Source organism: Callospermophilus lateralis, chromosome 13 (assembly GCF_048772815.1).
Source record: "Callospermophilus lateralis isolate mCalLat2 chromosome 13, mCalLat2.hap1, whole genome shotgun sequence".
In the NCBI taxonomy this organism is placed as follows: domain Eukaryota; kingdom Metazoa; phylum Chordata; class Mammalia; order Rodentia; family Sciuridae; genus Callospermophilus; species Callospermophilus lateralis.
In genome coordinates, this window is record NC_135317.1 from 100,575,117 (window position 1) to 100,603,064 (window position 27,948).

Below are 27,948 nucleotides of genomic sequence, written 5' to 3' on the forward strand. Positions count from 1 at the left end.
GGCAAACTTTTAGCCCGGAACCCGAGGGAAAATGGGTCTTGTTAACTGATGATGATTTGTTAAGGCAGCTGTTGGCAACTAAGAGGGAGAAACTTAAAGACCTTGGCCATCAGCTTTCAGTTGCATGAAAGACATTTAGTGAATCGAGAAATAGGACTGTAAGAGGCAAATTTACAAAATGGAATCAGAGAAACTTTGAACTGCCAGACTGAAGCCTCAAAGCGTGGGTAGAAGACAACCCACACGCAGCAGCGTAACCATCAGCCCAAACTGAGAGCGCTCTTCCCACATACCTGAGTTGGACTCTGGGGATGCGCCAGGAGCATGTCCACACCCTGGAAGCAGGTGGGACAGCCAGGCCACAATGCCCAGTGCGGTCTAATGTGGTGTGGTCAGAGTACCCTGGGATGGCTTCCAAAAGGGCTGAGGGGAGCGGAGTGGCCCTTGAGAAATGCCCAGGGAAGGGTGGACGGAAGGGAGAGAGGGGAAGGCGTGAAGGTGGGCAGAGCCCAGCTGATAACCCCGAAGGACCTCAGGTCCTGTAGCCTTGCCTTTGTGGAGAGTCTTCCTGGGCCTTGTGCTGTCATTCGAGGAGTTTGGGGCCGTCAGCGACTATATTGGCTGAATTCCCTCCCACCTCCGCACCCCGTGTATTTGTCGTGTGAGGGCGTGGGCAGGTGCCGCGACCACCCCACCTAGTAGAACGCAGCTTCTTGGTGCCGGGAACTCACCATCCAGCTGATCCGAGGAGCTCGTTTTTGAAGCAAAAGCTTAAGGGCTTCCTAGCAATTCTTGGATCTGATCCTCACTCCTCCTGAGACATATGGGCTGTGCAGAGACGGGTCTCCAGGAATCCTTACCGAGGAGCTGCTTCTTCACACCAAATGTACCATTTAAAGGGGCTGTGGTGGGGGCCACGGCCAAGTTTCAAAGGCTTTTTTTGTGTTTTAATTCATCCTTTGGTGGACTTGGCTGTCCTGCCGTTCCTGTCTCAACTCCTCACCCCAAATGGAAGATCGCTTTTACTGACCAAGAGAGGCGTATAGAAGCTTTAGCGAGTTTAGTCAACTTGTTATTAAATTCACTGTTCCCATGCCAGAGCTGACTAACGACTTTTGGCAAATTCAAGCGCTGCATCTATACCAAAACCCCAATTTACTGAGAACCTAATTATCCAGGAACCTCAAGGAGACAATTATTTGTTTGAAAACATGCCTACAAAGAGGGGACAACTTAACAAAATATAACCTTATGTTATATTTATATGGATACATTTATATGGATCAATTTCTAAAAGCCATTGGGGGTATAGATGCCATTTTATTTCTGTCTCCTACAGCTTCCAAAATCTGCATAGTCATAATTGATGAACAAAATCATCACCTGGAGGCACCTTGGGGAAAGGTTTAATTCTGTTTGGTAGGCAGTGCTTCACGAGGCAGGCAGGAAATTGGAACGCTACATTTTTAGAAAAGAAAAATGTCAACAAGGATGGAGGAAGAGTAAGCATTTTCTAGTTCGGATCAACTAAAAATTCAATTTCCCAGGGGACACTTCTTGAACGTCCCAGCTAGTGGTGCTCCGTGGGCATCTCATGACTGCTAACAATCACACTGCACCACATGGCACCCTTGGATACTGCCCCCAAGGGACTGGACACAGGGCATGACTGTAACACAGACCTTCTGCTATTTCTAGAAACTTCCTGAAGAAATACCAAAGAACTAAGCCTGACGTGCATAGTAGCCTTAATCTTGGAACACAAAGTAAGGGGTATGTCCTGGAGAAAGATTTTAAAAAAGAATAACTACATTTGTAGAAGAGGACAAGAGTATAAAGTGTTTGGAATTCCTGCAATTTCTGGATGTGTTGGACAGATGTGGACCAAGGGCTTTCCACTGTTTAATCCCACAAGAAAAATGTGCTTGCTCAGGGCTAATAGGTGGTGGTGGACCTGAGGAGTCCGCAGGAGGCACAGGTTGGTGTCCATGTCTCTTCCTCACAATGTCCCTTGGGGTCCAGGTGGCTCTCTTTTGCTGTCACTCCAGTGCTGTTTCTGTGGTGAGGAGCAACAGGTGATGCAGAATAGATACCTACTTGCTGGTCCCCATCCCTTCACCAGCCCAGGAAGCCACTGTTCCCTTTACCATTTTGCAACATTGCGGACTTCCACTTCCCCAGATTTCCTAGCCACAGGGAACCGCTGTCTGCCCTTCAGCGCGGGATCCAGCCGTGCCCTTTCTTAAGCCTAAATCCTTACATCCCAAGGTAAGTAATTACCCAAAGCACATGGATGACCTTAGAGATGTGTGTGTGTGTGTTTTACAAAATGTGCTTTTTGCAATATTTCCTCAACTCTGTGTCCCTATCATCTCTGGATCATTCTCTTTGTACCTGACACTGATGGTATCCATTCTAGTTTGATGCCCCTCTTCTTCGGACCAGAAAATTTCAAAAGAACCCAGAACAGCAGTGCCCAAAATGAACTTGAATCCAGCCTGTCTATTTAGTACCTGCAGACCACAGACTGTAGGTACTTTGCACATGAGTCATTAGAAATGATTTATTAATTCAACAGTCACTCGATAAATAGTTGCTAAGTGAATTGTAGAACACATTAGTGTACTTTACCTATTGGGCACTGTGGGACGTTATAGTGGAGAGCAAGATATCATTTTGTCCTTCAGGACACCACACAATGGTGTTGAAGGTGGGCAGGGAGGGTAAGTAACCCGTGTTGCATGGATAGGTGGCTTGAGGGAGCCCCGCTGAGTCCCAGGCCTGTCAGAACTCTCTTTGAGGATTCCACAGTTGTTAGCCTTCACCACGGCCTTACTAAATCACATCGGTTCTCTGCACCTTGTATGTGAGGAAGCCTGGGCAGGGGAAGGCTAAGAAATGCCACGGAGGACACAGCTGACAAGGTCAAGGTCAGACATCAAACCCAGGCCATTGGATCAGTAGTTTTTAAACTACTCGGTTCCTCCAGTGGCGGTGAGGGTGGAGAGGGAGGAGTGGATGGTTTGGGAAGATAGATAATACAAATTTTAGATAAGGTGATTGGTTAGCCAGGGAGCGGGGCGCGAACAGGGAGAACAGCGATGAAGCCTGCCCTTCTGATGAGCGCCCAGGAAGTCCATCGCACCCTCCCTGAGCTAGGACTTCTGGGGGGAGGAAGAGGCGGCTCAGGAGAGTGTGCTGGAAATGATTTCTGCAGTGTGAACGTGAGGCGTGTGTCGCACACACAAGCGGGTGGCCCTGCGTGCACATTCAGGCTGAGTTCCTGGCTACAGACAGAGGCTGGGGCGTCACCACGATCAGGAAGAGGCTAGAGAGCTGTTTCTCATGTGTGACCTTTTGTAATGATTTAAACCGATGGTTGTGACTTATCCACTTTGGTTTGTCTGTGGATGAAGAGAGCCGGGTGGACAGACAGACAGGGTAGGCAGACAGACGATAGACACACCTAGACGAGGCAAACGAGATTCGGCCGTGAAGGAGCCACCATTCCTGGTCCCAGGTGACTCGTTCTTTCACAGAGAGGAGCGGAGAGGAGTGGGGTTCCTGCTCTGACTTCCTTCCCCTAGTTATTAAACCATCATGTTGCATTTCACTGGGCCTCACAGTGTGTCACCGTGGCAGGTTTCAGAGCTCACTTAATGTCCAGAGTGACCTTGACCTCCCGAGAGGCTGGTTGTGCGTGGGTGGACGGAAGGAGACGTGAACTCAGGGAACCCGAGCATCCGGGTTGAAGGGTAGGCTGGGGTAGGGCCTGGGACTCAGGGCATGGGGGCTTCAGGGAGCAACTTTCTGTGGCTGCACCTCATCTGCCCATGCCAAGCCTTCCTCCCGGGGGTCCTAAGCCACCTCTGGAGGCTGTGATCTGATCAGTTGCATTTGATGTCGTTGCTGCCTAATGAGCCTCGTCTGTAGATCTAACTGTGATGTCATTAGCATCGCTTTGCCTTGGGCATCAGCTCAGGAGAGACATTCTTAAGCAGCCCCAGAATCCTACAGGAATTGTACCAATTGACTTCATAACAAGGAATTTGCCTTCCTGACCTGTCAATTCCCACCAGCAGAGCAAGAGAGTGGCTTGGTCGCTTTAGCCATCCTCATGCACTCCTGGATCTGGGCAGGTCAGTATGTACCTACTCATGGCCATGGACACATACACAGGAGATTCTGAGCATTAAGGACATCAATATTCTCCTACCATGATATTCTACTGGGGAAATTCATCCACTGTGTGCTGGAGGATACAGATTTAGCCTAAAGCAAATGGCATTTATTTATAGCAAACTGTATTTGCAAAATGCTTTGCAGTTTTAGGGTTGTTAACTACATTTCAGGTTGGATGTTCCTCTACTTGTAAGAAAGCCGAGTGTCACAGCTGGACTGGAGAACCTCCTCTGAGAGCAGTAGGGGTGAATTCTGGCAAACGGTGGGAGGAGGACATACTGGGGCATGCATTCTCAGAAAGCACCTCTGCAAATTTTACTCTTTTAACTTGTTTCTTATGTCCAGAGACTGTGTACTTATTGAAATAGAATATTCATCTTACTAAGAGACAGCAGGATGTCTTAAATTCCTGGAGCATTTCTACCCACAGCTGAAGGAAGATATAGCAAGGACTATAAGAGGAGTCAGCACTGGAGGGAGAGCCCCTGTGGACCCTGTGGAAATAGGTGGCCTCTCCTCCCTGCCTCTCTCTACCCACAAACCTCTCCACCACTCACTCCAACCCACGCAGGGGGAGCTAAAAGGCAGTAAGTGTCAAAGATCAGACTCTCCTGAAGCTTTTAGGACCAGAAACTCTCTTTCCCAGACACGATGGGTGTCGGAGCTCTATCTGGCTGAGGGAGATTTATCTGGGCCTTCACCACTGGACTCCATCATTTTAAGGAGTATTTCCCAACTGTATCTTTAACTGCACATAGAAAATGCGTTTCCTATTTGAAAAATCTCTCTCTCTCACGCACATCTTCATTCTTCTCCAGAACCTGAATAGATGGCTTTTGGGAGCTCACTGCTCATTGCTTCCGTGCAAATCCAGCTCCTGTCTTGACAGCCCCAACCTGTGTGATGAGGAGGCCACGGGGATCTGGTCTCGCCCTCCAGCAGGGCCCTGTGTATCGGCCTGAATACTTCCAGGAGATGGAAAATAAGATTCTGAATTAAAAGGAGTTCGGTGGCCTCCCAATCATCTTTGTCTGCACCCTTCCCTCTCCTCTTCACTCCCTAATCTTGTCAAGTATCTGGGGCTGAAGGGTATTGACAGGGATTAGCCGCATCTTGATTTTAATTGGAATAGCCAGAAGACAGCAGTGAGGGGAGCAGCCCCTCATGTTTGCAGCAATTACAAGCCTTAATGATGGAGAGCTGGAGGGCAGGGAGGTGTCAATCCCTGGCAGCCCACCGTGCTTGTGGTCGCAGTGCCCCCTAGTGGCAATGTCTGACTGTCGGCACGATGCGTCCTAAGTAGCAATCAGGAGAGTTCCTGGCTGTTTTATCAAAGGTGAGAAAAATAGGAACTTGTTGGAAGTAACTTCTACCCTATGTAAGAATTTTGAGGGAGATTTGCATTTTCTCTTGCAGGCTCTGTTTTCCTTTAGTTACTGTGTCATCATCTCCCTTTTCACATTATATATTTCTCCCTAAGAAAGTGGTATGTGATTGTTTTACTCCTTAATTGTTTATTATCCAATTGAAAAAAAAATTGTAATTGCACAAAACTGTCAAAAGAGCCGAGTGTTACTTTTCTCTAAGTTTATTTTCTGTAAGGCCAAAACCTCAGCTCACACAGTTTAGTTCCCAGTGCCATTTGAGATTGGATACCACCATCTAGTGGCACTTTTAAAAATTTTTTCCCAGCCTTAGTGGAACGGGGTTCTCAACAAAGGAGGACCATGGGTTGGAAAGGAATGCCCCATTGTAAGGGGCCTAAAAGCCAACCGGGAGACCTTCAGCCCTCTGGCAAAACTTCCAGGGAAATTTTTCAAAAATATTATTTTTTGTAAAGAGATACTGCATCTTTACTGATTTAAAAAATTTTATTCATTTTCCCAGTGAATGAAGGCTTGTTGGCCCATATCAGACCAAGGGTTTAAGGGCTTCGCTCCACCCTGTTGATTCCTGGTCGTCCATATAGCAGACTGAGGAACACCTAGCAAGCAGGAAAGTCTTGCAGGCACCCCCGGCGTGGGCCAACCGAGTGGCACGGACCTAAGTGTCGGTAGATATGTGCCTGTGGAGGAAGCGCTTTGGGTGAGGTGCAGTGACCTCCTGGGCCTCCTGTTGGACGTCGTCATTCTGGGGTTGGGTGTGCGCAGTGGCACACTTTTCTCATGCTCCTGGAGGGACCTGAGCTCCACTCTGGGCCTATTATCAAATGCAAATGCTAAATAAATTATGTCCCATGTTTATAGCCACTGAATGGTCCTTGACCCTGACACGCAGAAGTCCCATGTCAGTGGGGTTGCTGGGTGAGGTCCGTCCAGCATTCTCCTGGTGCTCATCTGAAAAGCAGCAGCATGGGAGGCCTCATGCGAAGCCTCATGCTTCCAAATGGGTTCCCATTAAACAGCAAACGAGAGGGGGTAGCACAGGAGCTCCCTGGTCCCCTTGGGAGAGGACTCTATAAAGGTGGTGAGTCAGATCGCACCACGACCTTCTGGAACCACGTTGCAAATCCTTCCAACCAGTTCACCCAGGGATCTGGCCCATCCAGTCTTGCGTTCTCACTAAGGTCAAAGACCAGAATCCACGCTCTAAGCATGCCCCTTGTTCTAGGAGCACAGTGGCCCCTGAAATCGTTTCCTGATTGGGACAGGAACTGCTGAAAGGAGACAGAAATCTTCAGGAGCCCTGTGCTTCCTGCCAGCAGACTCCCTCAGAGTCAAATGGAGAACCCCGAGGAATCATGGGGGTAGGGCTTTCTTGTGGGGTGAGCAAGCCGTCATGCTCTGGTAGGCATTTCCCAGGTTCCTCACCAAAAATCAACAAAGAGCTTTTCTAACTCCCTTTTACTTATCAAACAAGGGTGCAGATCTTTTTGAAAAAGCCAAAATATCCTGTCTCAAATACATGATTAATTATACAGCGGAGCGGTCCTGCTCACCCTTGGAATCAGGCGAGCGGAGTCCAGTTCTGGCTCACACAGTACCTCAGCTGGGAGGCCTTAGGTCCGCTAGCCAGCCTTCTGTCCTGGAGGCAACACACCTGGCTTCAGAGGTTTTGGTCTGTGGCCACTCTGCCCATCACTGGGCCCTGTGGTCAGACTGAACATCATGGAGGAAGAAGGTGTGGCAGAAGTAAACTGTTCAGCTCAGGGGAGCCAGGAAGCAGAGAGAGGGAGGAGGAATGAAGGGGGCTGGGGACAAGGTGTAGTCCCCAAAGGCTCACCTCCAAGGACTCCAACTAGTTTGCACCCAATTTCTGTCATCTCTCAATAGTCAACTCTCCACAGTCTCAATAGCTATAAATCCATCAATGGATGAATTCACTGATGAGGTCAGAGCCCCATGATCCAGTCACTTCCCCAAAGTCCCACTCTGAACGTGGCTGCACTGGGGACCAAGTCTTCCAACATGTCTTTGGGGAATATTCCAGATATAACCGGGTTACTCGTCTCACTTCCCTCCTCTATAAAATGGGTCTGATGGGGAACCCCATGCGTGCCATGGCTGAACGAGTTCTCGAACCCATCTCCTCCCAGCACAGGACCCATGAGCCTTAGCTATAGTTAGGGTCAAAACTACTAGGCTGAGGAATCGACACGAGCTAGCCACCGCGGCGTGTGCTTTACAAACACTGTGTGGTTCATTCACTTCACAAAGCCAGAGGTAGGTATGATTAGGGTCTCCACTGCACACATGAAGAAACTGGGTCCAGGAACAATTGCTGTCATTGTCTCTGTTCCTGGTGATGGTCAGAAGCATACCCTAGAGACGCATCCCTCTGGGACTGATGATTCCCAGAAAAGAACAACCTGGTCCCACACTTGGAAGCTCTGTGTCACTGAGAGGGTGTGTGCCCCAAATTAAGTGGAATGTCGGATCACACACTTCCCCTCTCAGCTGCACTCTCTGACCTCTGGAGGACTGGACCCGGGCACTCAGCGGCCATGAGGTCATGGCTGTCCTTGCTATCCTGCCTCCCTCACCGCTTCTTTTCACTTTGTGTGTGGCAGGCAACTCCCCATCCGATGAGTCGGAGGAGCGGGAAAGAGACCCCAAGGTGCTGACGTTCCCAGAATACATCGCCAGCCTGTCTGACTCTGGCACCAAGCGGATGGCAGCCGGAGTCCGCATGGAGTGTCAGAGCAAAGGGCGATGTCCCTCATCTTGCCCCTTGTGTCATGTGACATCCAGCCCTGACACGCCTGCTGAACCTGTCCTGCTGGAGGTGACCAGAGCAGCCCCCATCTATGAACTGGTGACCAACAACCAGACCCAAAGGGTAAGAGGCCGGGACCCTGGGCTCTGAGAGGCACCACCAACAAAAGAGGGCTTTCCATGCAGCCCAGGGAAGTGACAGGGTGCAGCAGAGCTCCATGCTAGCGCTGGGATGGGATGGGGCTTTTTGTTTAGCTAATCCAGTGACCTAATTTGCTTAGATTTGCATGTTGGCATATTAAGTCAAAGAGATGCATCCACAACACCCATGCAAATATGATTCAGGAGTCACAGCTGAGCACTTGTAGAGTCTTTGAACCAAAAGGGCTGAAAGGAAGTAAGTAGACGGGGAAGCCCAAGGACTGCACTCACCGAGGAGGTCAGATTGGCTGGAGGGCCCCTATCTTTGGTGAGGAAGAGGCTCAGCCCTGTCCCACCTTGTGGGCCTAGGAGGTGGGCAGCTCTCCTTGCTGATTCCCAAGCCTGGGACCAGCTGTGTCTGGAGTGGAAGGAGCTTATCAGGCACAGGTCCCAGAGGAAGGTTCTGGCAGCCTGGGTCTGGTGGGGGTTGGTTTCCTGCCCATCACGCTGGCTCTGAGAACAAAACGCCACATCTTTGCAGATCTTTCTGCCTGTGATTATGCTGCTGGGTCATCACATTTCCAGCCCCCCTCCTTTGCCTCTGCGTCTCCCTTTCCAAAGATGTCAGGAGAAAATGGACAGACGGGGAGGAGAAAGGGGGCGGAGGTGGGCCTCTGACCTCCTCAAGGACATACAGATCAGAATGATCCAAACAGACACACAACCACCACCAGCACCACCAGCACAAGTCAAAGCAGGGAGTCCCTGGGTGGGACCACAGGCAGCAGTCCCAGCTGCTTACCTGACTGGGAGACGTGCCCGTCCAGGTGGGGTGATAATTGCTTTCTTTTCTCTCTTTGAAGAGACACCTGCTGTGACACAGTTTGTTTCATAGGTGTTGCTCAGACCAACAGGAGGATTGTGTGTGTGTGTGTGTGTGTGTGTGTGTGTTGAGTGTTTTCTCGCCTAGCGCCTCTGCCACAGATATTTCACTGAATGTTTGAAAATACATTTCTTTTTTCATCACAGGAAGAAAAAGAGGAATTGTTCCCAAGGCCTACAAATTCCTTTTGAATCTGATCAAGGTGGCTATGGGGAGAGGAGTGGGGGAGAAGAGGGGCTGGAAGGAAGAGAGAAGGGGTTTGGGTCACCATGGAGACCCAAAGCTGCAGGGACTCCGTCCAGTGCCAGGCCTCTCTTGCCTGCCCCACTTTATCTTCCCCAGTGCTGCCACATCTGACAGCTCAAGGGTTCCTATGCCACCTGCCTGGGAACAGCAGGGTCAGAGAATTCACCAGAACCATCCTATGAGTCAGGGTGCGCAATGCTGCACAATAGAGAAGAGCTTGGTGAGAGGAGGATGCGTCTCTACTTTCTGGGGAGGATTGCAAGCAAAGTGAAGGTGCTGAATGTGTCCTCAGCAATCCCCATTCAAAGGCCAAATATCAGCCCTTCCGCCCTCACTACACCCATGTTCAGAGAGAGTGTGGAGATGCCCTCCATCTGGCCATAATTTGGACACCTGAATTTCTAAACACACCACCAAGGTGGTCCCAGCTGGAGTTTGGTCCCCACCATGTGTTTCTTCTGCTCTCGTTGTCACCTGACTCTCTGCCATCCTCTCTGCTCCGTGTTCTTTCCATGTTTGTTCTTCCTCCCAAAGAACAGAGATGTGGCATCAGAAGCTAAGGAGAACAGGACTAAGGCTACGTCATGTCATTAGTGACTCAGTGTGCGTTTTTATGTCCTCTTTCTAATGGACTAGATAATCTCTGGTGCCATATTTCAGTGTGATCCATAATTGTGATAAAGAAACACAATGGTGAAACCATTTGGCCAACCCAACAAACTTGAGCTCACCATCTTGTGCCCCAAACACATAGCTGCTGTGCTACCATCAACGTCACTTCCTTCCTTAACTTGTCAGACTAGAGTCTAGAGATGCTTCCTGGATTTTCCTTGTCATTCCCAATGTCTGTTCCATTGCCAAGAGCAGCAATAGTCTCTTAAATCATACTTTTTATGAAATCTTTCTCACAGCCTATCTATTATAGTATTGGGCTGCCATCTTATTGCAGTAACCCAAAGTTATTATTTAATATGGATTTCTGACCACATTGCACCAAAATGATTGAATGGCTCTGCAGATAGAATGCATTCTGGAGTCCTTAGCACAATGTCCATAATCCTGTTTGTCTTCACTGCATGGTTAGGTTGTTCCTACTCTGTACCTTACAGGCCATTCTCGAAATTGAGCTCCTTGTGCCCCTCAAACACAACACGTTTTCCATCATGTGTCTGGCCCTGCAGACTTCCAACTCTGTCCCAAGAATGTCATCTCCCACATTTCTCAGACTCCTACTATTACATCAAGTTTCAGACCACACACCCAGAATCCTCCCTTACTCTTCCAACTCAGGTATCCTTCCCTTCATGTAATTCCCAATGCCTGTGTGTCCATCTCTAGGAGCAGGGATCACCTGCCAGCAGAATTGTTCACACAGTTATTGACTCCTGTTTAGATGGACAGAAAAGCTTTGTCTACAGCATGTCTAGCAGTGGCTGGTGCAGAGTTGACCCTCTGCTAAGTGGATGAATAAATGATGGATAAGTGTGTAAGTGAATGTATAGATGAACATGGCTTGGAAGTTCAGCTATTCCCCTTAGAGAAACACACACACACACACACACACACACACACACACACACAACCACTGAAAAATCCAATTTCTTTTCTGGACTTAGATTTAAATTTGATAACATGCAACTCATCTCACCTTGTAGGAACTAAGAAAAATGTGATTTCCTTTTTTCTTCCTTTTCTAAGGGGATTCTCCTTGACCTCTCTTTTGTCCTCTCATTCAACTTTTTACAGTTAACTTTAACCCAGGATTCAGAAAGCATAAACTCTCATGGAGTGGTGGGAATCAAAGGTAGAAAGTTAAAGCATTTGAAGAAAGTACCTTTTGTTTTTCCACACCCCTTTGGATGGAAAGTCTGGTCATGATGCTCCCCTGTTAAGACACTTTAATGTCTTATCATCGCTCTTGAAACACAATCCCCTCCTTACCTCAGCCCATGTGGCCCTAGTAACCCAGCCCTATCTCCTTCTCGCTGCTTAGCATCCCCCCCACTCTGTCTCTGTAGAGAGATTCGGTTGATTTTAGAATTCAAGTTTCATCCAGGCCCAAGTCGTCTTAATATTGTTTATTCTACCTGTGGCACTACTCCAGCATTGTGACAGGATGACTTTTGACCTGTTCCTCAAAGCCCAGATAAAAATGTCACCTCTCACAGAGACCTTTCCGAACCCCTCCACGGGGTGACCCACCCTTTCTCTTCCCTCCTGTACCATGCGCATCTCAGGGCCTTGCCTTTTCTCTGGAGTCCTGGCCTCAACTGTGAGCATCTGGGTATCCACGGAACTTCAGTTTGCTTGTTCATCATCCGGCTGTAAGATTCATGCAGACAGGGGCCCTGTGTGTCTCGTGCGTCCTGTCCTTAACACTTGACACAGGAGCTTACCAAGTAGTTGTTGATTAAAGGTTCCACCAGGCAGCAGTCACAATTTGTTATTCAACTGACCTCAAAGAAAGTCTGTGTCCCTAGTTTTCAACCATGCACCCTTTAATTTGGATTTGGTTCAGTTAGACATGTCACAAAGTGAGCACCTGGTGGATGCATTAATCAAGAGCCTCTGATGTCCATCCAGAAGGTCATGTTGAACTCGGGTCTGGGTGCTGCCCGCCTCACTAGCCGGTGGCCCTGAGCAGGTCACCCAGCTCCTTTAACTCTCAGAATCATCCACTGTTCTTCATGATCACCAAAGTGTCAGCACCAAAGACGGCCTTATAAATCATGAACTCTACGAAAGTGATCATCAGGAATCGATGCTCCCTAAAAGCTCCCACCTCTTCCAACCTCAGGTCGTCTACACTGCGCTCTGAAAGAATAGAACGTGGGTTCCTGCTCCAGGTTGAGGCATTTGGGTTTTCCGTAGGGTTATCCTTTCCTCTTCCTCCCTTCCTTCTTCTTCCTCTTCTCTTCTTTTTGAATTTTTTTGGTCTAAACTCTTCCAGGGCAGCTAGGCTTCGTTTCCCCCGTTTACCAGTCGGGTGTGGATGTGGAGAGCGGAACGGGAAGTCCTCAGAGCAGGGGCGGCTGCAGACGCAGAGTGGCCCAGAGGGGAGCTCTGACTCCGCCACCAGCCTGGAGCCGCCACCCCCAGCTCACGCTGACCCGGGGGTGAGGACCCCCACTAATGGGTCAGAACCCCATCAGAATCCACCTCTTCATCCTGGAATTGCCTATTCCAGAGTTCTGTTACCTCAGTGGTCTAACTTTATCCACAACTGAATGGTAATGAGCTCTGTGAGGGCCACTGGGCTGGGCTCTCTGGCGGTCACCAGGTTCTACCTGAGACTCCACCCTGTCACCTACAGACAACAACAACTGATAGCATTTATTGTGACTAATGTGCGCCCGGTACTGTACTTATGTTATTTCACTTGACATGTATTATTCCACTTAATTGTCACAGAACCCCTATTAGGAAAGTGCTGTTTTTATCCTACCTTATCACTGAGCAAACTGCCTTCATGTAATGTGTCCCAGGTCACATGGCAGAGACTGACAAAGCTGGAGTTCTCACCCAGGACACACTGACCCAAGCGTACTTCTTAGCTTTTGTGAGACATGGCTTCCCCGCTCTTAATGATCTATTGAGAAAGAGTTGCCTAACGCCCAACCAGGCTCAAGGCAGAATTTGATGCATTTTGTAAGTGGTTTACAAAGTGTGTTGAAGAAACAGGAAGAAAGACTAGGGCAAGATGGGTGGCAACTGAGGATGCAGATGGAGGTATTTGAGAAGGCAGAGTGCCTCTGGGCAGAGGAAAGAGTGGGCAGGCCAGCACCCAGAGACGTGTTGAAAGATGTCATTGTTCCTGGAGCCTGGAGCTGGTGGGTTGAGTGGTGGAGCCCGCTGGGAGGGAGATGGAGGTGGAGCACGTCTTGCCTCCAAGGTGACACTCTCAACCACAGGGATGAGCTGTTATGCTTAAAGGAGGGGGACCTCAAGGTTCTCCAGGGCTCAGCCTCCCCAGAATTTCTTATCCTGGGATAAGAATTATAGACAAAAAAAATGGTGCGATGGTGACACAATGCGCTCTCTGGAGATCAGTCGGGGTGACTCAGAGGCTTGATACGCCCTCTCCTGATCCTGACCACCCTGCCCTGGCTGCCCAGTGCTCACTCCCCGCTCTCTTGTGCAGCTCTTGCAGGAGGCCACCATGAGCTCCCTCTGGTGCTCGGGCACTGGAGACGTCATTGAGGACTGGTGCCGCTGCGACTCCACTGCTTTCGGAGCTGACGGACTCCCCACCTGCGCACCGCTCCCACAGCCTGTGTATGGTTCCCTCGCTCTGCCTCTCTCTTGTGTGCATGCCTCTGCATCAGTCTGCAGAGAAGTACTGAATGTCTACTGTTTACAGAGCAATAGGCTGGGTACTCAGGATTGGGAGGAAGAACGTGGCATGGTACCTGCTTTCAGGGAACTGTTGCTGTACAAGAGATAATGTGACAAGTGTTACAGAGATTTAAAGAGAGTGTGAAGAGGAGTGGCTGGAGTCCAAATTTGGGCAATGGTGAAGGCTTCACGGAAGAGGTGGCACTTGAACTTCTCCTTGAATATGAAAGAAGAACAGCAGGGTGGTTAAGAGGTTGTAGGGTCACAGTGCTGTTGAATGGAGGATGTTAGAGGCCTTCAGTGAGATCTGATAGACCAACAAGACTCCCACCCATTACACACTCATTGCACTCCTGGCACTGTGCAGAGTACTTAGATATTGCTTCACCCCCTCCCATTTAATAGACTAGGAAATAGTTTCAAATGGATTGGATAATTTCTCCAAGGTGATAGAGCGGGAAGTAGGGCCATGACCCAGAGGCCATGTTCTCAGCTGTTTTTGTCAGTGGGCATCACTGTGACCCAAAGACCTGAGAAGAAAAACTTAAAGAGGAGGAAAGTTTATTTTGGTACATGGTTTCAGCTGTTCTGTCCATGCCTGGCTGACTCCATAGCTCTGGGCCCAAGGTGAGACAGAACAACATGGTGGAAGGGCATGGTGGAGGGAAGCTGTTCAGGACATGGCAGATATAAACCCCAAAGGGACACCTGCTTGCTCCAGCCTGCCCTACCTGCCTATCATTACCACTCAGTTAATCCATATCAGTGGTTTAATCCACCGAATATGTTACACCTTCCATTCCATTTCACCTGTGAAAATTCTTGCATTGTCTCACACATGAGCTCATATATAAACCTAATATATAAGCCATAACATCATCCGTTGTAATAGGAGAGGACAAAACTGATAGATGATTTGAGTAGAAATGATAGGGTCTGGTGACTGGGCACCTGAAGAGGAAGGAGAAGCTGAGAGTGACCCTCAGGCTTAAGACCTGGCTGGCTGCAAAGAGAGAAGCAACAAAGCAGACGTGGGTCTGTGGAGGCCAGTTCTATTTGGGCTTGCCTGGAGCTGTGTGTGGGAGGGGAGGGTGGGGGATGGTCCTGCAGATGGTCAGTGGGCAGAGAAGGATGGAGCTCTGTGGAAAAAGTAAACCAGAGATAACCAGATGTCTGCCCATCCCTCCACATAGGAGATGGGCCCACAGCTCTGTGAAAGGGTGCTCTGGAGCAAGTGAGGGTTAGAGAGGAGCATTAGGGGTGTCTGCATTTGAGGGGTGAAGAGGAGGAGGTGCTACAGAAGTGCCTGAGAATGGACATGTCCAGTACCCTCCCCATCCAGGGAAGACTAAACAGAACAAGGCAAGCCGAGGGCCAGGGCCCAAGGCAGGACTCTGCTGAGCCTCTGTTAGGGCATCTGCCATGCTGGGGAAGCCACAGAATATGCATCCAAAAGAAAGTGCTGGTAGGACAAAATGGTGGGACAAGACCCCATGGGTTGGTAAAGCAAGGAATCCCAAAGCTAGTAGGACCCGTGGTAACTGAGGGCTGAGTAAGCAGAAGCAGGAGGCAGGAGGTGGAGGCCAGGCCTATTTCATGGAGTGAGGTGGACATTAAAGGCCCAGGACTGAGCAAAAAGAAAATGGAAAGAGGAGAAGATGTTAGTAGAGTGTCATTCCAAGCCAGTGTCTTCCTTCTCTCTGTGGGTGGTTTTAGATTCCCCAGGCACTGGCTTCTTGCTCTTTGTATCATAACTTGGACTTCTGGAGTCAAAGGAGAACCAAGTTCATTAGTAGTCAAAGTTCTTTCATTCAGGAGAAAGGGTGCATCAGAATCTCAGGCTGTTGGACTGACTTACCAGGTAGAAAGCCACCTTTGAAAGGTACCACTGAAGCCAGCAAAGTTATCAAGTAGACACAGGCCCACCCATTGGCCCAAGGCTGGCTTCATCTCTAAACCTGCATTTACTAACTATCATAGCTAAAGAGCAGTTTGAGTCAAAATATCATAAACAGGAAATGTCTATTAAGTACCTCACTTTTCTTGTCAACTCTGATCACTTCTTTCAGTTACAAACATCAGTTTCTTGCATTTTAATTGGTAGTTGGAAATAGAAACACACTCTAATTTTACACAAGTCTGTGTAAATCACACACACTTCTATTTCTCAATAGGGGTTGGTCTTAGTCCATATTTTCACAGAATTTGAGTTCTCAGAAGGCTTAGTTAGTTACTTAAGCTGCCTAGCGCTTTTTCTTCAAAATAGCATTCTGCATATGACTCTAATTAATGAATTTGTCAATATCCGCACTGTTTTGGGTTTATTCCATCCTAATGTCATATGCAAACTATGTGCTCCTTCATAGTAGCCACTAGCAGGAGAACATGTGTTTTCGATTATCTTCCCACTAGCTAAACCCCTTACTATTGCTCCCACAGTGTCCTATGATTTCTTGTTGAAGTTTTTAGCACATGTATAATTGTATATTTCTATTACCCAATAAGCTACATAAAAGTAGGGGCTAGGGCCACTGTGTTCCTAGGATCCAGCACTTCCTTGCCAGGAACAGGTACTTCATAAATATTTACTGAATTAAAATAGAACATTGCGGATGGTTTGAGGTGATCCACAGTGTCTTGCCCAGTGGTCCCTGAGAGCAATGAGAGTCATCTGGGAGCTGAGTGGCGGGCAGGAGGGCCTGAATTGCAGATGGTTGTGGGATTCAGAAACCGAGGACAGGAGTGAGTGGCAGGGATAATTGTTAGGGGCCGGGGGAGGCTGGAGAGAGCAGGAGCTTGGAAAATTCTCAGGATCCAGTGGTCTAGAAAGAAGTGGGGAATTGGAGGCAGAAGGGAAACCTGAGCCCCTAGAAGAAGTCAGAACAAGGCAGTGAATTGAAACCACACGGACAATCAGGAGGTCCACCCCAGTGAACGTCAACAGTGATTACTGAGACCTACGAGGTACAAGGAGGTAAGAGATGGCAAGGCAGAGCCGTGGCCAAAGTGGACAACTCGCAAAGAATGAGATTTCAAATTGCGGAAAACAAGTAGATGCTGGAATTATAGCATCAGGTTCACAGAAACCCAAGAGCAAAGGCAAAACGAACCAGAACTGAACAGGCAGGTTCAGGAGACTGGCCAGGGAGAACTCGACAGCGTCCTCACGCCCTCTGAAGCCCTCCATGGGCACCACTTCCAAGCAGCCGGTGGAGGATGGGGAAGAAGCAGGAGGGGGGTCAAGGGCGACAGGACAGATCCCAGTGAGCTACAGAACCTAAACTAAGTGTGGCCTTGTTGATGCAAGGTTCCCTTGGTCACCACCTTCAGGAAGACACACATTGTCTTAAAATTTCTCAAAAGAAATCCAGAAATTGTATTTTCAAGCCATATAAAGGCATACCTCTATAAGGGCTTTATAGGGGACTGCTTCCGATTCCCCACTTCTTTTTAGACGCCTGGATCCTGAGAATTTTCCAAAACTACCCCACCCATGTAACATTCATTCATTTATTTTTATTTGTCTGTTTATTTACTTACAAATGTTCATTGAGTTCCTAATCTGTAACAGGTGCTTAGAGGCATAAATCATATATCAAGGATCTTGAAGAAACGTACTGTCTAGTGAAAGAGATGGGCCTCCAGGGAAGTCATTTTAGTAGCTTAAGCAAGAAGAGCTGGGGCTGTGGCTCAGCCGTAGAGCGCTCGCCTAGCACGTGCAAGGCCCCGAGTTCAATCTCAGCACCACATAAAAATAAATAAATAAAATAAAGGTATTGTGTCCAACTACAACTAAAAAATAAATATTTTAGAAAAACGGAAAAGGAAGAGTATACCATGTACCAGTTGAGAAGGGGCCCAGGGCCAGTACAGGTCTGAGCTGGGTCCCCATCTCATGTCCCCTCCTGTCTGCACGTAGGCTGAGACTCTCCACGGCTCATGAGCCCAGCAGCACCCTCGTGGTCCTGGAGTGGGAACACTCAGAGCCACCAATCGGGGTGCAGATTGTGGACTACCTCATCCGTCAGGAGAAGGTCACCGACAGGATGGACCACTCCAAAGTGGAGACAGGTGAGCGTGCCCTGCACGTGGGCTGGTTTACATCTAAGGTAAAAATTTAAAAAAAAAAAGAAGAACGCCCAGCCTCCGGCTCTGCCCCGGTCCCCGGGACCCAGAGCAGTGTGGGAGGACAGGGAAGCCGCAGCTGCTGTCTCTTCCAAGCAGCAGCCTGTCTCGTCCATTTAAGAGTCTTTGCTAGGGGAGCGTCCAAGAGTCTTGTTTTGATTTTGCCTCTCTTTTTGTTTATAAAAGAGGTGTCCATTTCATTGCCTCTAGGCCCACTCACAAAGAAACAGCAATACAGTATGCTAGTTATCCTCGCCCACAATTAGGAAACAATTCTCTGCTAACCACTCTCATGATTACAGAAAAAAAAATTTCTTTGCTAATAACCCCCTCCAGGCGAAAGCATGTGCAAACAGATGCGCTGGCTCCGGGTTTTGTCCTAAAGCAAACTCTGTTTTTGTTGGGTCCAACGGAGAGAGGGAAGCCTTAAAGGAATGGAAACGCACCATGAAAAATGTCCCAGGCCTTGTTATCTCCCTGTCTATGCAGAGGAAATGGTCAACACCATCCCTGAGACTCATGCTGAGATGCCGTCCCCCATCAGGATGGCCATATCCACAATCAGGGTAAATAGATTCTGGTGAACTGGCCACTGAGACACATAGGGGTCCACCAGGTGACTGCCTTCAGGCCCGGGGAGTGGTCTACAGCTTCTCCTGAGGTTCTTCTTCTGGGATACACAGGTATCACTGAGGCACGGCAGTGACCCACCGGCCAAAGTAGCTAGGCTTTGTCCACTCCAAGAATGTCTCATGAAAGAGTTCACAGATATGCTCTGTACATTTTACCTAGGTTGTTTCTGAACCAGCTCGAGAAGAATAGGTCTAAACTAATAGGCTAAATAAGAAACAGTAAAAAAAAAAAAAAAACTAGGAATTTAAGGAGATTGGGATTGACCAATTTTAATAAGTTCTCATTGAGTTGATTGTATCTTGTCATTGTTTGGCCATCAGTTTCTCATGCCTTTTCCAATTCTTTCCCTCTGGATAGAAACAGTGTTGAGTTTCGTGGACGACATCATCTCTGGAGCAAAATCCCCTTGTGCCATGCCATCTCAGGTGCCAGACAAGCAGCTCACCACCATCTCTCTCATCATTCGATGCCTGGAACCCGACACCATTTACATGTGAGTAACCCACACCTGCCTGAAGATTCTTTGCCCGAAAGGTTCAAGGCTCTTTACTGGTCCCCCTTAGCTACTTGGGTTCCTTTAGAGTCTTGGCAAAAGATTTTGAGGCTCTGAAGTCTTGTTCCCAAGGGGCCATTAGAGAGAACCTTCTTGAATGCTTAGGCACTGGTAGGATCTAGGAAGACAACCATCCTGTCCCTCCAGGGGGTGGCAAGGTAGAGGACAAACATATAAACAACGGATTTGAACATAAGGTGGAATGGCTAAATGTTTGATAGAAGAGCAAGGAACACACTGAAGAAAAAAGAGGGAAGCCATTCCTCCCAACCAGAGCAGATGGCCTCTACCCAGTTCCTTAGACGTCCACAGCTGGAGAAGCACGGAGCGGGGAACACAGGCTGAGGACACAGCAAGGGCAGAGGAGAAGGGGCACGAAGGGGCACGAAGGAAAGTAGCCAGTGGACCAAAGGGGAGCGGGCACCTGAGTAAGAGGCAACGGAAGAAACTGAGGCAGACAGAATTGGTGAACACCGAATGTCAGAGGAGAACACTGATTTCTTTTTGAGGAAAGAACATCAAGAACTGTGCTTTAGAAAGCTAGCATTAGTGGCCCTGAAATAATTTATAGAACTAGAACTCGTCGGCATTTTTCTTCAAAGAAAGTACTGTGAATGACGCCACGGCACTTGGAACAACCCTATTCTCTGGGTGAACTCTTCCCCGTCTCTCCCTGTGCTCTCGGAACAATCGGACAATATTTGTGAAGCAGAGGCGTGAAAGACGCCAAAAGAGGAGAGATTGTGATAGAATCTAAGTCATGATGGAAAAATCTGGGGGCGAAGGCAGAACTCACAGTGATGCGGTGCAGGGCCTTTTGACCCCATCAGTATGAAAAGCATTTCACAGTTTACAGATGAGGTCACAGGAAGAGAGTCAGGGTTTCCAGAATAAATCATTTCCATTTCCACAGTGAGGGAGTTCAAAGACGAGAGTGCTGGGGATTCGAGTGGCATTGATGGCCGTGAGCTGACTGCTCTGGCTGAACACCTTCAGTGCCCTAGTAAGAGCCGGAAGTGGAGGCCACGCGTAGAGAAAGTGAAACACCTGGGGACAAGGGACGTTTGGGGGATGGGGACGTGTGTGCAGGTGTAGGTGACAGTACTAAGACCAGGGGAGGCAGCCTGCTCTTCAAGTGATGGTGGACGGTCCTCATTCCTGCTCTGGTACTGGGCAGCTGTGGTCCTCCCCTGCTGGAGAGCCTGGGAAACAAAGAGGATCTGAGAACTCACACCCCCAGCCCTGCCAAACCTCCAGGCTCAGGGAAACTCGCATGACCCTTTGTGATAAGGGCTCAGGGGCTCCGGCCCACTGTTGGCTAGGGATTTCCCAGTTCTAAGGAGCAGGAGGTTGGCATAGTAATCTTTCAGGAGTGCCAGGCTTTACCCAATCAGGGATGTAACTCATGTCGGCCTGATTTGGCTTTGTTTCCTGATCAGAGGTCACAGGCCCCTCCTGTCCTTACTCTACTCTCCTTGGTGACCCCCTAGTGCTCCCCACCTGTGTCTTAGGAGACACAAACTTTCTATTAATGTTGATTATTGAAGGAGACCCTGCCTGCATGGGGTTAAGGAAGGAACAGCCGGCCTCCACAAGGTGGCGCTGCAGATCACGGAGAGAGGGTGAGGTGGGTGGCCGGGGAGTCACTCCCCATTCTCAAAGATGCTGGGAAGCCTGTGCTTCAGGCCCGGGGACAGGGAGAGAGCCCTGGATGAGGAGTTGGGAACACGCGGGACCCCAAGCCTGATTTTGTTTCTAGCCACCAAGGGACTGTAAGAGCCTTAAGCTTTCTGCAAGGAGCGTTCTTATCTGTAGAACAGGAGGAAGGCAGCTGCAGGGGAGCTGAGAGGTGCTTTATCCTGGGTGTGTCTGGGAATCCTCTTTGTCCCTGTGAGCTTGGAGTTATTCCCATTTTAGAGTTGAGAAAACAGGTTGAGCAAAACTGAGTAACATCCTCAGAATCACGCAGCTAGTTATCTGGGGTGTGGACGATGGATAGGAATTGGATCAGGGTCTGGGGTTTTTTCCCACGCTGTGTCTTACCCCAGCCGCCCAGGTTACCGTGAGGACCTAGCAGCACGGTCTGACTACGGCACACAAAGGCAAGAGCTGGCCTCAAGAGCCACAGAGGGAAAGCTGCCTCCAGCCGGCTTCCTTAGCCATCTGATGTATTTTATTTAGTGCATTTTAAAAAGCCCCTATTCTGAGAATGTCCACGGCACAAACACGGTTAAGATCCTCCGGTTGAGAGGAATCCTAAAGTGAGTCTGCCCAACCCATTCCCCTTACAGAATGGGAAAGTGGCCCCAGGCCTCCAGCCCACTGTCCCGTCATCACCACACCCACCCACAGGAGAGCCTCTGCCGTCTGGACAGGTGACAGATAATTCAGGAATGGGATCAGCAGACACCAGGCCTGGAGAAGGAAAGCAGGCCAGCAGCCTGGCTGGAGGCCTGCGATCACCCTGCGCATTAAGTTCCAGGCCTCTCAGAGCCAGCTGTGGAGCCAAACCAGCCAGTGCTGCACGCACACACCCTCACCAAAGTCACCACCACAACTCTAACTACGCACGGCACAGTCCCAGCCCCGCGGCCAAGGCAGGAGCCCAGAAGCTTCAGACGAAGCAGTAAATGGACTTACACTTGAGCCCCCTGGATTGGGAGCAAGGCTTATCGCTTCTACCCAGTAATCCCAGCTAACCCTCTTAGGGTCCTGCGAGTGTTCAATGGTAGAAACGATAATGCTGACAATAAACAGAGAAGCCTTCCTGAAATGACAGCACGTGGCATTTCCACATGAAAATGTGCCGTGTGCTCCTGGCCCTCACCGCACAGCAAACTGGCTGCTCCTCAGGATCCCCAGGGCCCGAGGAGCTGGGCTGCCAGGGAGGGTCCTCAGGTCCAGCTACGTCTTCGCTGGGAAGGTTGCACGGAGCATTTCCTCCCTAGTATTTGCTTCATATTAAAAATAAAATATGCTTAAAAATAAAAGTGGTTTAGAGCTTGGGAACCTAATTTTTACAATAATTGCCCAGAGTCACGTGAGAATTAATGTAAGCCCAGGCGCTTTCGTTCCAACTGGAATTTACAGTCGGGCAAGGTATAACGTGGAGCTGCCCAGAGGAGCGGGGCAAGCTCGGAGCTGGGAAGTGAGTCCAGCCAGACACCAAGTGAGGCTTCATCTGGCAGCCAAGTCGGTACCTGAGGCTAAGGACATTTTCCACCAGGGGCCAGGGAATCTGCTCGAAATTAAGGGACTAGGATTGACATGGTGGGCCACAATGTGGGCCTGCTAGAGGATGACCAGACTGCAGCCCTGACCCGGAGCTCCAAGGCCACACTCAGGGCCCTGGAAGGAGAAAAAGCAAAGAAAAGCAGGACTGGATGGCAGGGGCCCAAGGTATGTTGGACCTCAGCCATAAATTAGGGAGAACAGGTGCTGGTGGAACCAAGAGAGTCCAGCAGGTTCCTGCCCTAGCCCACGGCCATGCCAGCCCTGGGGCAGCAGCCTGGGGAGGCGGGGCTTCATGCCTCCTGGTTCCAATAAGAACAACTGCAGGGTCAGGGAAGCTTCCACAACAGAGGTCAATCCCTGGGCAGGAGACGAACTCCCCCCACACAAGGGGCCCGCATCCGAATCTCAGAAGTGAGAAAGGGGCTCCCTCCCTCCCTAGAGGAGGCTTCTCTCCAGGTTTGTGCCACACTAGATCCTTGGACTCGGTGCCTTCCTGTACTTCGTAAGGGCCCCTGGGAACTGCTCAGCATGGGATCCAGACCACGAGCTGGGTCCACCCTTGGGAAGCTCTGCTAAAGGTGGCCTGGAACAAGTGTGTGGAGAGAGAATGGGCACGTGCTCCAAGACCAGGTGTGAGGTTAGACTCCGAGCGGAGCTGGTGCCAGGCACGCCTGATCAGGGGCACCAGCTCCTGGATTTGGTGTCCTCACTCGTAATTCTAGAGACAGGACCAAGATGCTGAGGATGCACGAGAGGAAAGGCCATGGCGGCCAGGGCTAGCCCAGCACTGTCCCTGGGAAGTGTGTGGCTGGTGGCAGGAGGGAGGGCGGCAGGACCCCCAGTTCACGGTTCAAGGTAGAGGTTGGTGCTAGGTGAGACCATTGACCACGGCATAGGAGCACAGGCCAGGGGACTGAAGTGCGCCCTGTGCAGACAGGGTGGGAACGCCAAGTGCTTGGTTCTGATTGGTCAGTGAGGGGGCGGAGAGTCCTTTAGGAATCCAGCAGCTGTGGTGTGGGCTGTACCCTGCTGGACCCAGGCGGGTCACCACCTGCAGGGTTGCTGGTGGATGGAGCCTGCTCGGGAGTCCCTGTGATGCCCATGTGGGCGTTCTGGGAGGTAGAAGAGGGCGAATGACATCTCCCGGCACACGGGTCCTTGCTCCGACCGTTCTCGTTCTCTGGGTCTCTTTATGGAGAGGGAGTGGTGGTCATGAGGAACACGTATTTCCTGAGAGTCATTAGGTCATCTTCACACAGTTCAACTCTGGGGCCCAGCTACCATTTACCTGGGCCACTCCACCTTGTGGCATCTCTCCTCCTTTCACCTCTGTCCCTCCTTGTAATTCTGCCAGGAGGAATAAAAGCCCACATTTGCCAATAAACCCAGCCTCCTGTGGCCACAGTGGAGGGAAACAGGCAAAGAGGGCAGCACTACCTGACGTCCTGTAGACGCCCGTCCTCTGGAGGCCCTGGGAAACACCAGGCTTTATTCTCTGGGTATGTTCAAAAGCCTCTGAGTCGCAGGCCCTGGACTCTCCCCTCTCCTCTCCGTCCAGCTCCATCACGGGGGAGGAAGTTCTGCGTGCAGTCTCTGATGGCCAAGTCCCCACACTGCTCCGGAGGTTTCCTTGGAACATGTCTTCGCCTTGTCGGGGCGCAGCCTCCCTCCCTCCCTGTGGGTTCCTGGCCCACAGCGGGCAGCAGCTCGGTGGGCCAGAGAGAGCTGCACACGGGCCACGCAGGGTCCAGCCACCAGCAAGCCAAGGGACCCTCCACTCTGGCTGTTTTGCTTCTGACTTTAAAGACAGAATCTGTCCTTGGCTCCTGCATGGAAGTGTCAGGGGAGCGCAGGGCGGTGCAGAGTGGAGCAGATAGGGTTCATGTCATGTCCCCATGCGATGTCCCAGGTCTTTCTGTGCATTATCATCTCATCTCACACTGAAGCCACTGATCTTATTATCATCCCTCTTCACAGATAAGGAGAATTAAAGCTTGAGGAGTTACTGTGACTCCACGTGGCCCATCTGTTTCTAAGGACATAAACTCTCCTGCTCAGTAGTTGACACAATTAAACCGGCATCAGAATTCCCTGGAAGGGAGGCAGAGGTGGTGGAGCCGGTCTGTAGGCCCCACTATTCCGAGGCCAAGATGGGAGGATCACTGGAGCCTGGGAGTTCAACACCAGTTTGAGCAACATAGAGAGACTCCATGTTAAAAAATGGAAAAAAAAAATTACAAAGGAAGGAAAAGAAAAAAAAAAAAAAAACTAAATAGAAGAGAGAAGAGTTGGAAGGCCCGGGAAAGCACAGGTTTCTGGTCCCAGCCTGATTCAGTAGGTCTGGGGTGAGGCCAAGAAAGCTCCCCCAGGATGCTGAGGCTGCTGGTCCGGGCCTCCCGAGGACAGCAGGGCCCACACCAGAGTGCTGTCCACAGATAATGTACTGGGACAGCAGATTCCAGTCCCAGGCCACAGGAAGCAGTGAGAGGCCGCGGGCTGGGTGCTTCTGACCTGAGTGATGGCGGTAGGTGGCCTCCGGATGGCAACCGCAGCTGGGGTCACAACCTGCCCCTCAGGAGAGGCTGGGCTCCACCAGTGCTCAGGGGCCCCGCCCAGCCTGTGTCCTCTGCTAACGCGGCCTCCGCCTCCCTTCCAGGTTTACCCTGTGGGGCGTGGACAACACGGGCCGGCGCTCCAGGCCAAGCGACGTGATCGTGAAGACCCCGTGTCCCGTGGTGGACGATGTCAAAGCCCAAGGTAAGAGACCAAGGTCAGCAGTGTCCGCGAGGCGTGCCCAGAGACCTCCCCTGCTGTGATGGGGCCACAGGTGTCCTGCAGAGCCACCTGAAGGGGGTGGTCTTGGGAAGGGGAAGACAGCAAGGCCCAGCGGATGCCCGACTTCCCAGCGTTCCTCCTCAGCCTCTGCCCTCTGCCATGCCATACGCCATCACCCCCCAGGCCAGGTCAGAGAGGCCCAGGAGGCGCTGAGGGGCCCCGGTGCCTGGTGCTTAGGTATGTGCCTGGAACCTGCAGCCGAAGGTGCCGGCGGGCCACTTCTTACTCTCTGAGAGTCTGATGTTCTGGACCGCAGCGGGCAAGGCTCCGGTCGAGTCTTCCTTACATCCCCCCGCCCTCCCTCCCTTTGCAAGTGCTTATAGCTCAGTTCTTGGCTAAACTTGTCCCTCTTCAGTACAAGCCCACCTCTCTGAGACACATGCATGATCTCATACACACACACACACACACACACACACACACACACACACCAGGGTTGGCCCTGGCAATTGGGAAGATTCGGTCTGTTTGTCAGCATGCATCACTCACAGGACGCTCCCGACCATCTCCTGCTCTAAGGTTTTCATACCCCACACACCTAGAATCCCCTCAGCCTGGTCACCCTTCTGCAGGGCTCCACACTAGTTAAAGCGATCTGATCAATCGTCAGTTCTATCGGGTAGGATCAACCTAATGGCTTTGGCCTATTGATACAGACATGGACCCATGCCAGAAGAGTAGGCTGCCAGATTCCAAGAGGATCACCTTACTTGGGCTCCTGACTCTGGTTGTCATCTGATTGATCAGCAGGGTCACAATCCCAGAATGCCAAAGGGTGACATCAGGATAATACGAAGTCAGGCAGAATAGTGACCTAGACCTGCTTTAGTTAAAACCACCGATACCGTAGCGCTGTGCGACTTCTGAGAACCTTTTCAGGTTTAACCCACGTGGCACATTGAAGGGGTGATTTCCATGCAGACTCCTTAATAAGTTGCCATTCCCCTTGTGACAAAAAATAGTTAATAGTCAGGTCAGAACTGCCATGGATGGCCCTTGTCCATCAACATCTCCAACACCTGCTTGTCTCTGCATTCCTTTGCCCAAGTTGGTCCCATCACTTCAAGTGCTCCCCACCCTCAGTCCTTCCGACAGACTCATCTCAGCCTGCAGATCCCAGATGGTGTGGCTTCCGCAGGCCAGGAACGGGCAGGAGCCACGGTCAGGTGTCCGTGTTTCTTTTCTTCAGGACGTCCCTTCCCTGTTTCTTATTATAACAGTTATAATGTCTGTTGACCTCACTAGAGAGTGAGCCCCATGAGGGCGGGAGCCCAGCCTCTTTCCTACACCATTATATCCGTGTCACCTGGAAGGCAGCATGGTTGGCTGGCTGACCTCAGAACTCAGTCCCTGGAGGCAACAGCTCAAGTTCACACTCCTACTCCATCATCCGCCTTCTTGACCTTGAGAACTCAGGCCTCAGTTTGCTCATCTGTGCATACCCCAACCAATGAGGTTCTAGTGGGAACTGAGCTAAGTAATCTAATATGATAATTTTAAAAGGTACATGAGTGCCTAGAGCCTGCCCTTCAGTAGGAACTCAGCATTTTCAGAATTAAAGGAAAGTGAATTTCATAGCTGTGGAAACTGAGGTTCAGAGTAAGTCAGGGGACTATCTGACCCCGAGTCCCACTTTTACTCTGTTACACTAAATATTCTGAGGGCTGTTTTGCAAAAGATTGAAAACCTTTCCTTTATTTCTAAATGTTTTTGAAAAATGAAAGCTTACCTGAAAAAGGAGACCAGAAGCTTCTGCCTTCAGGACCCTGCGTGTCACTGGGATGTGCTGCGGGATGGACTGTCCCCGAGAGGAGTGTCTGGGGCAGCCCAGGGGCCCTCAGGCCTCCATTTCTTCCTCTAAGCTGCAGGGAAGCAGGTGACCACAGGTGCCTCAGCTTTTTCTGTGCTGGAAAGGTTGCTGGTGACTTTGCAGGTGGTGGCAGCCACCGTGATTTCTGCTGAGTAGGTGGCACGCTGGGGAGGACAGGGTGGTGACAGCAGGTGGCAGTGAGGTAGCTTGGTGCCACCTGCAGGGTGGTTGGTGGGAAGCAGTTGGCCAGGCACAGAGCTCGACCCTGTTTTGTCTGGGGCTCCTTGGGGTCAGCTGCAGTCCCTCAGGGTGGATCAAGATGTGCCCTGCTTGTGCTGCCCCCGGAAAACTCCCTGGAATCCCAGCAGGCCAGCTCGGGCACAAGAGCCAAGTTCGTGCAGGGAGAGTGAAATAACCCTTTCAGGCCCTGGACCCTTCAGCCAGGAGGATTCCTGCACCAGGCAAATCTGGAGATTAACGAGTTGGACTAACTGGGGGATCCTTGCAAATTAATAAGCTCTAGCAGGTCTGCCGAAAAAGTCACGTGCCTCCCTCCCTCACATCCAGATGGAGACCATAAATATCGTCCGCTCGGGTCTGAGCTTAAATCTAATAACAAATGGGAATTGCCTTTTAAGTGGCCCCGAGGCATGACTCCAGCTCCTAATTACCCAGAGGCCAGACGCTCTCCTTTATGTGAAGATCTTTCCTAAAGGAAATACCTTCTAGGAATTCACGGTAAAGCCACTGGGCATTTGTGCTCCAGCTGGGGGCACCAGCAATGGCCATGTGTGCCACCGAGACCCACCCAGCCCCA

The 27,948-nt window shown here is 50.4% G+C and overlaps 1 protein-coding gene across 2 annotated transcripts in view; it reads left to right on the forward strand.

The window, feature by feature from the left end:
* Positions 1 to 27,948, forward strand: part of Astn1 (astrotactin 1) — a 279,953-nt gene that overhangs the window by 245,162 nt on the left and 6,843 nt on the right. For both annotated transcript variants that reach the window (XM_076831510.2, XM_076831511.2), the window contains exons 17-21: positions 8,192 to 8,460; positions 13,748 to 13,881; positions 17,861 to 18,012; positions 19,057 to 19,192; positions 25,143 to 25,243. In XM_076831510.2, coding sequence (XP_076687625.1) covers positions 8,192 to 8,460; positions 13,748 to 13,881; positions 17,861 to 18,012; positions 19,057 to 19,192; positions 25,143 to 25,243 — 792 coding nt within the window. The remainder of the gene's footprint in view (positions 1 to 8,191; positions 8,461 to 13,747; positions 13,882 to 17,860; positions 18,013 to 19,056; positions 19,193 to 25,142; positions 25,244 to 27,948) is intronic.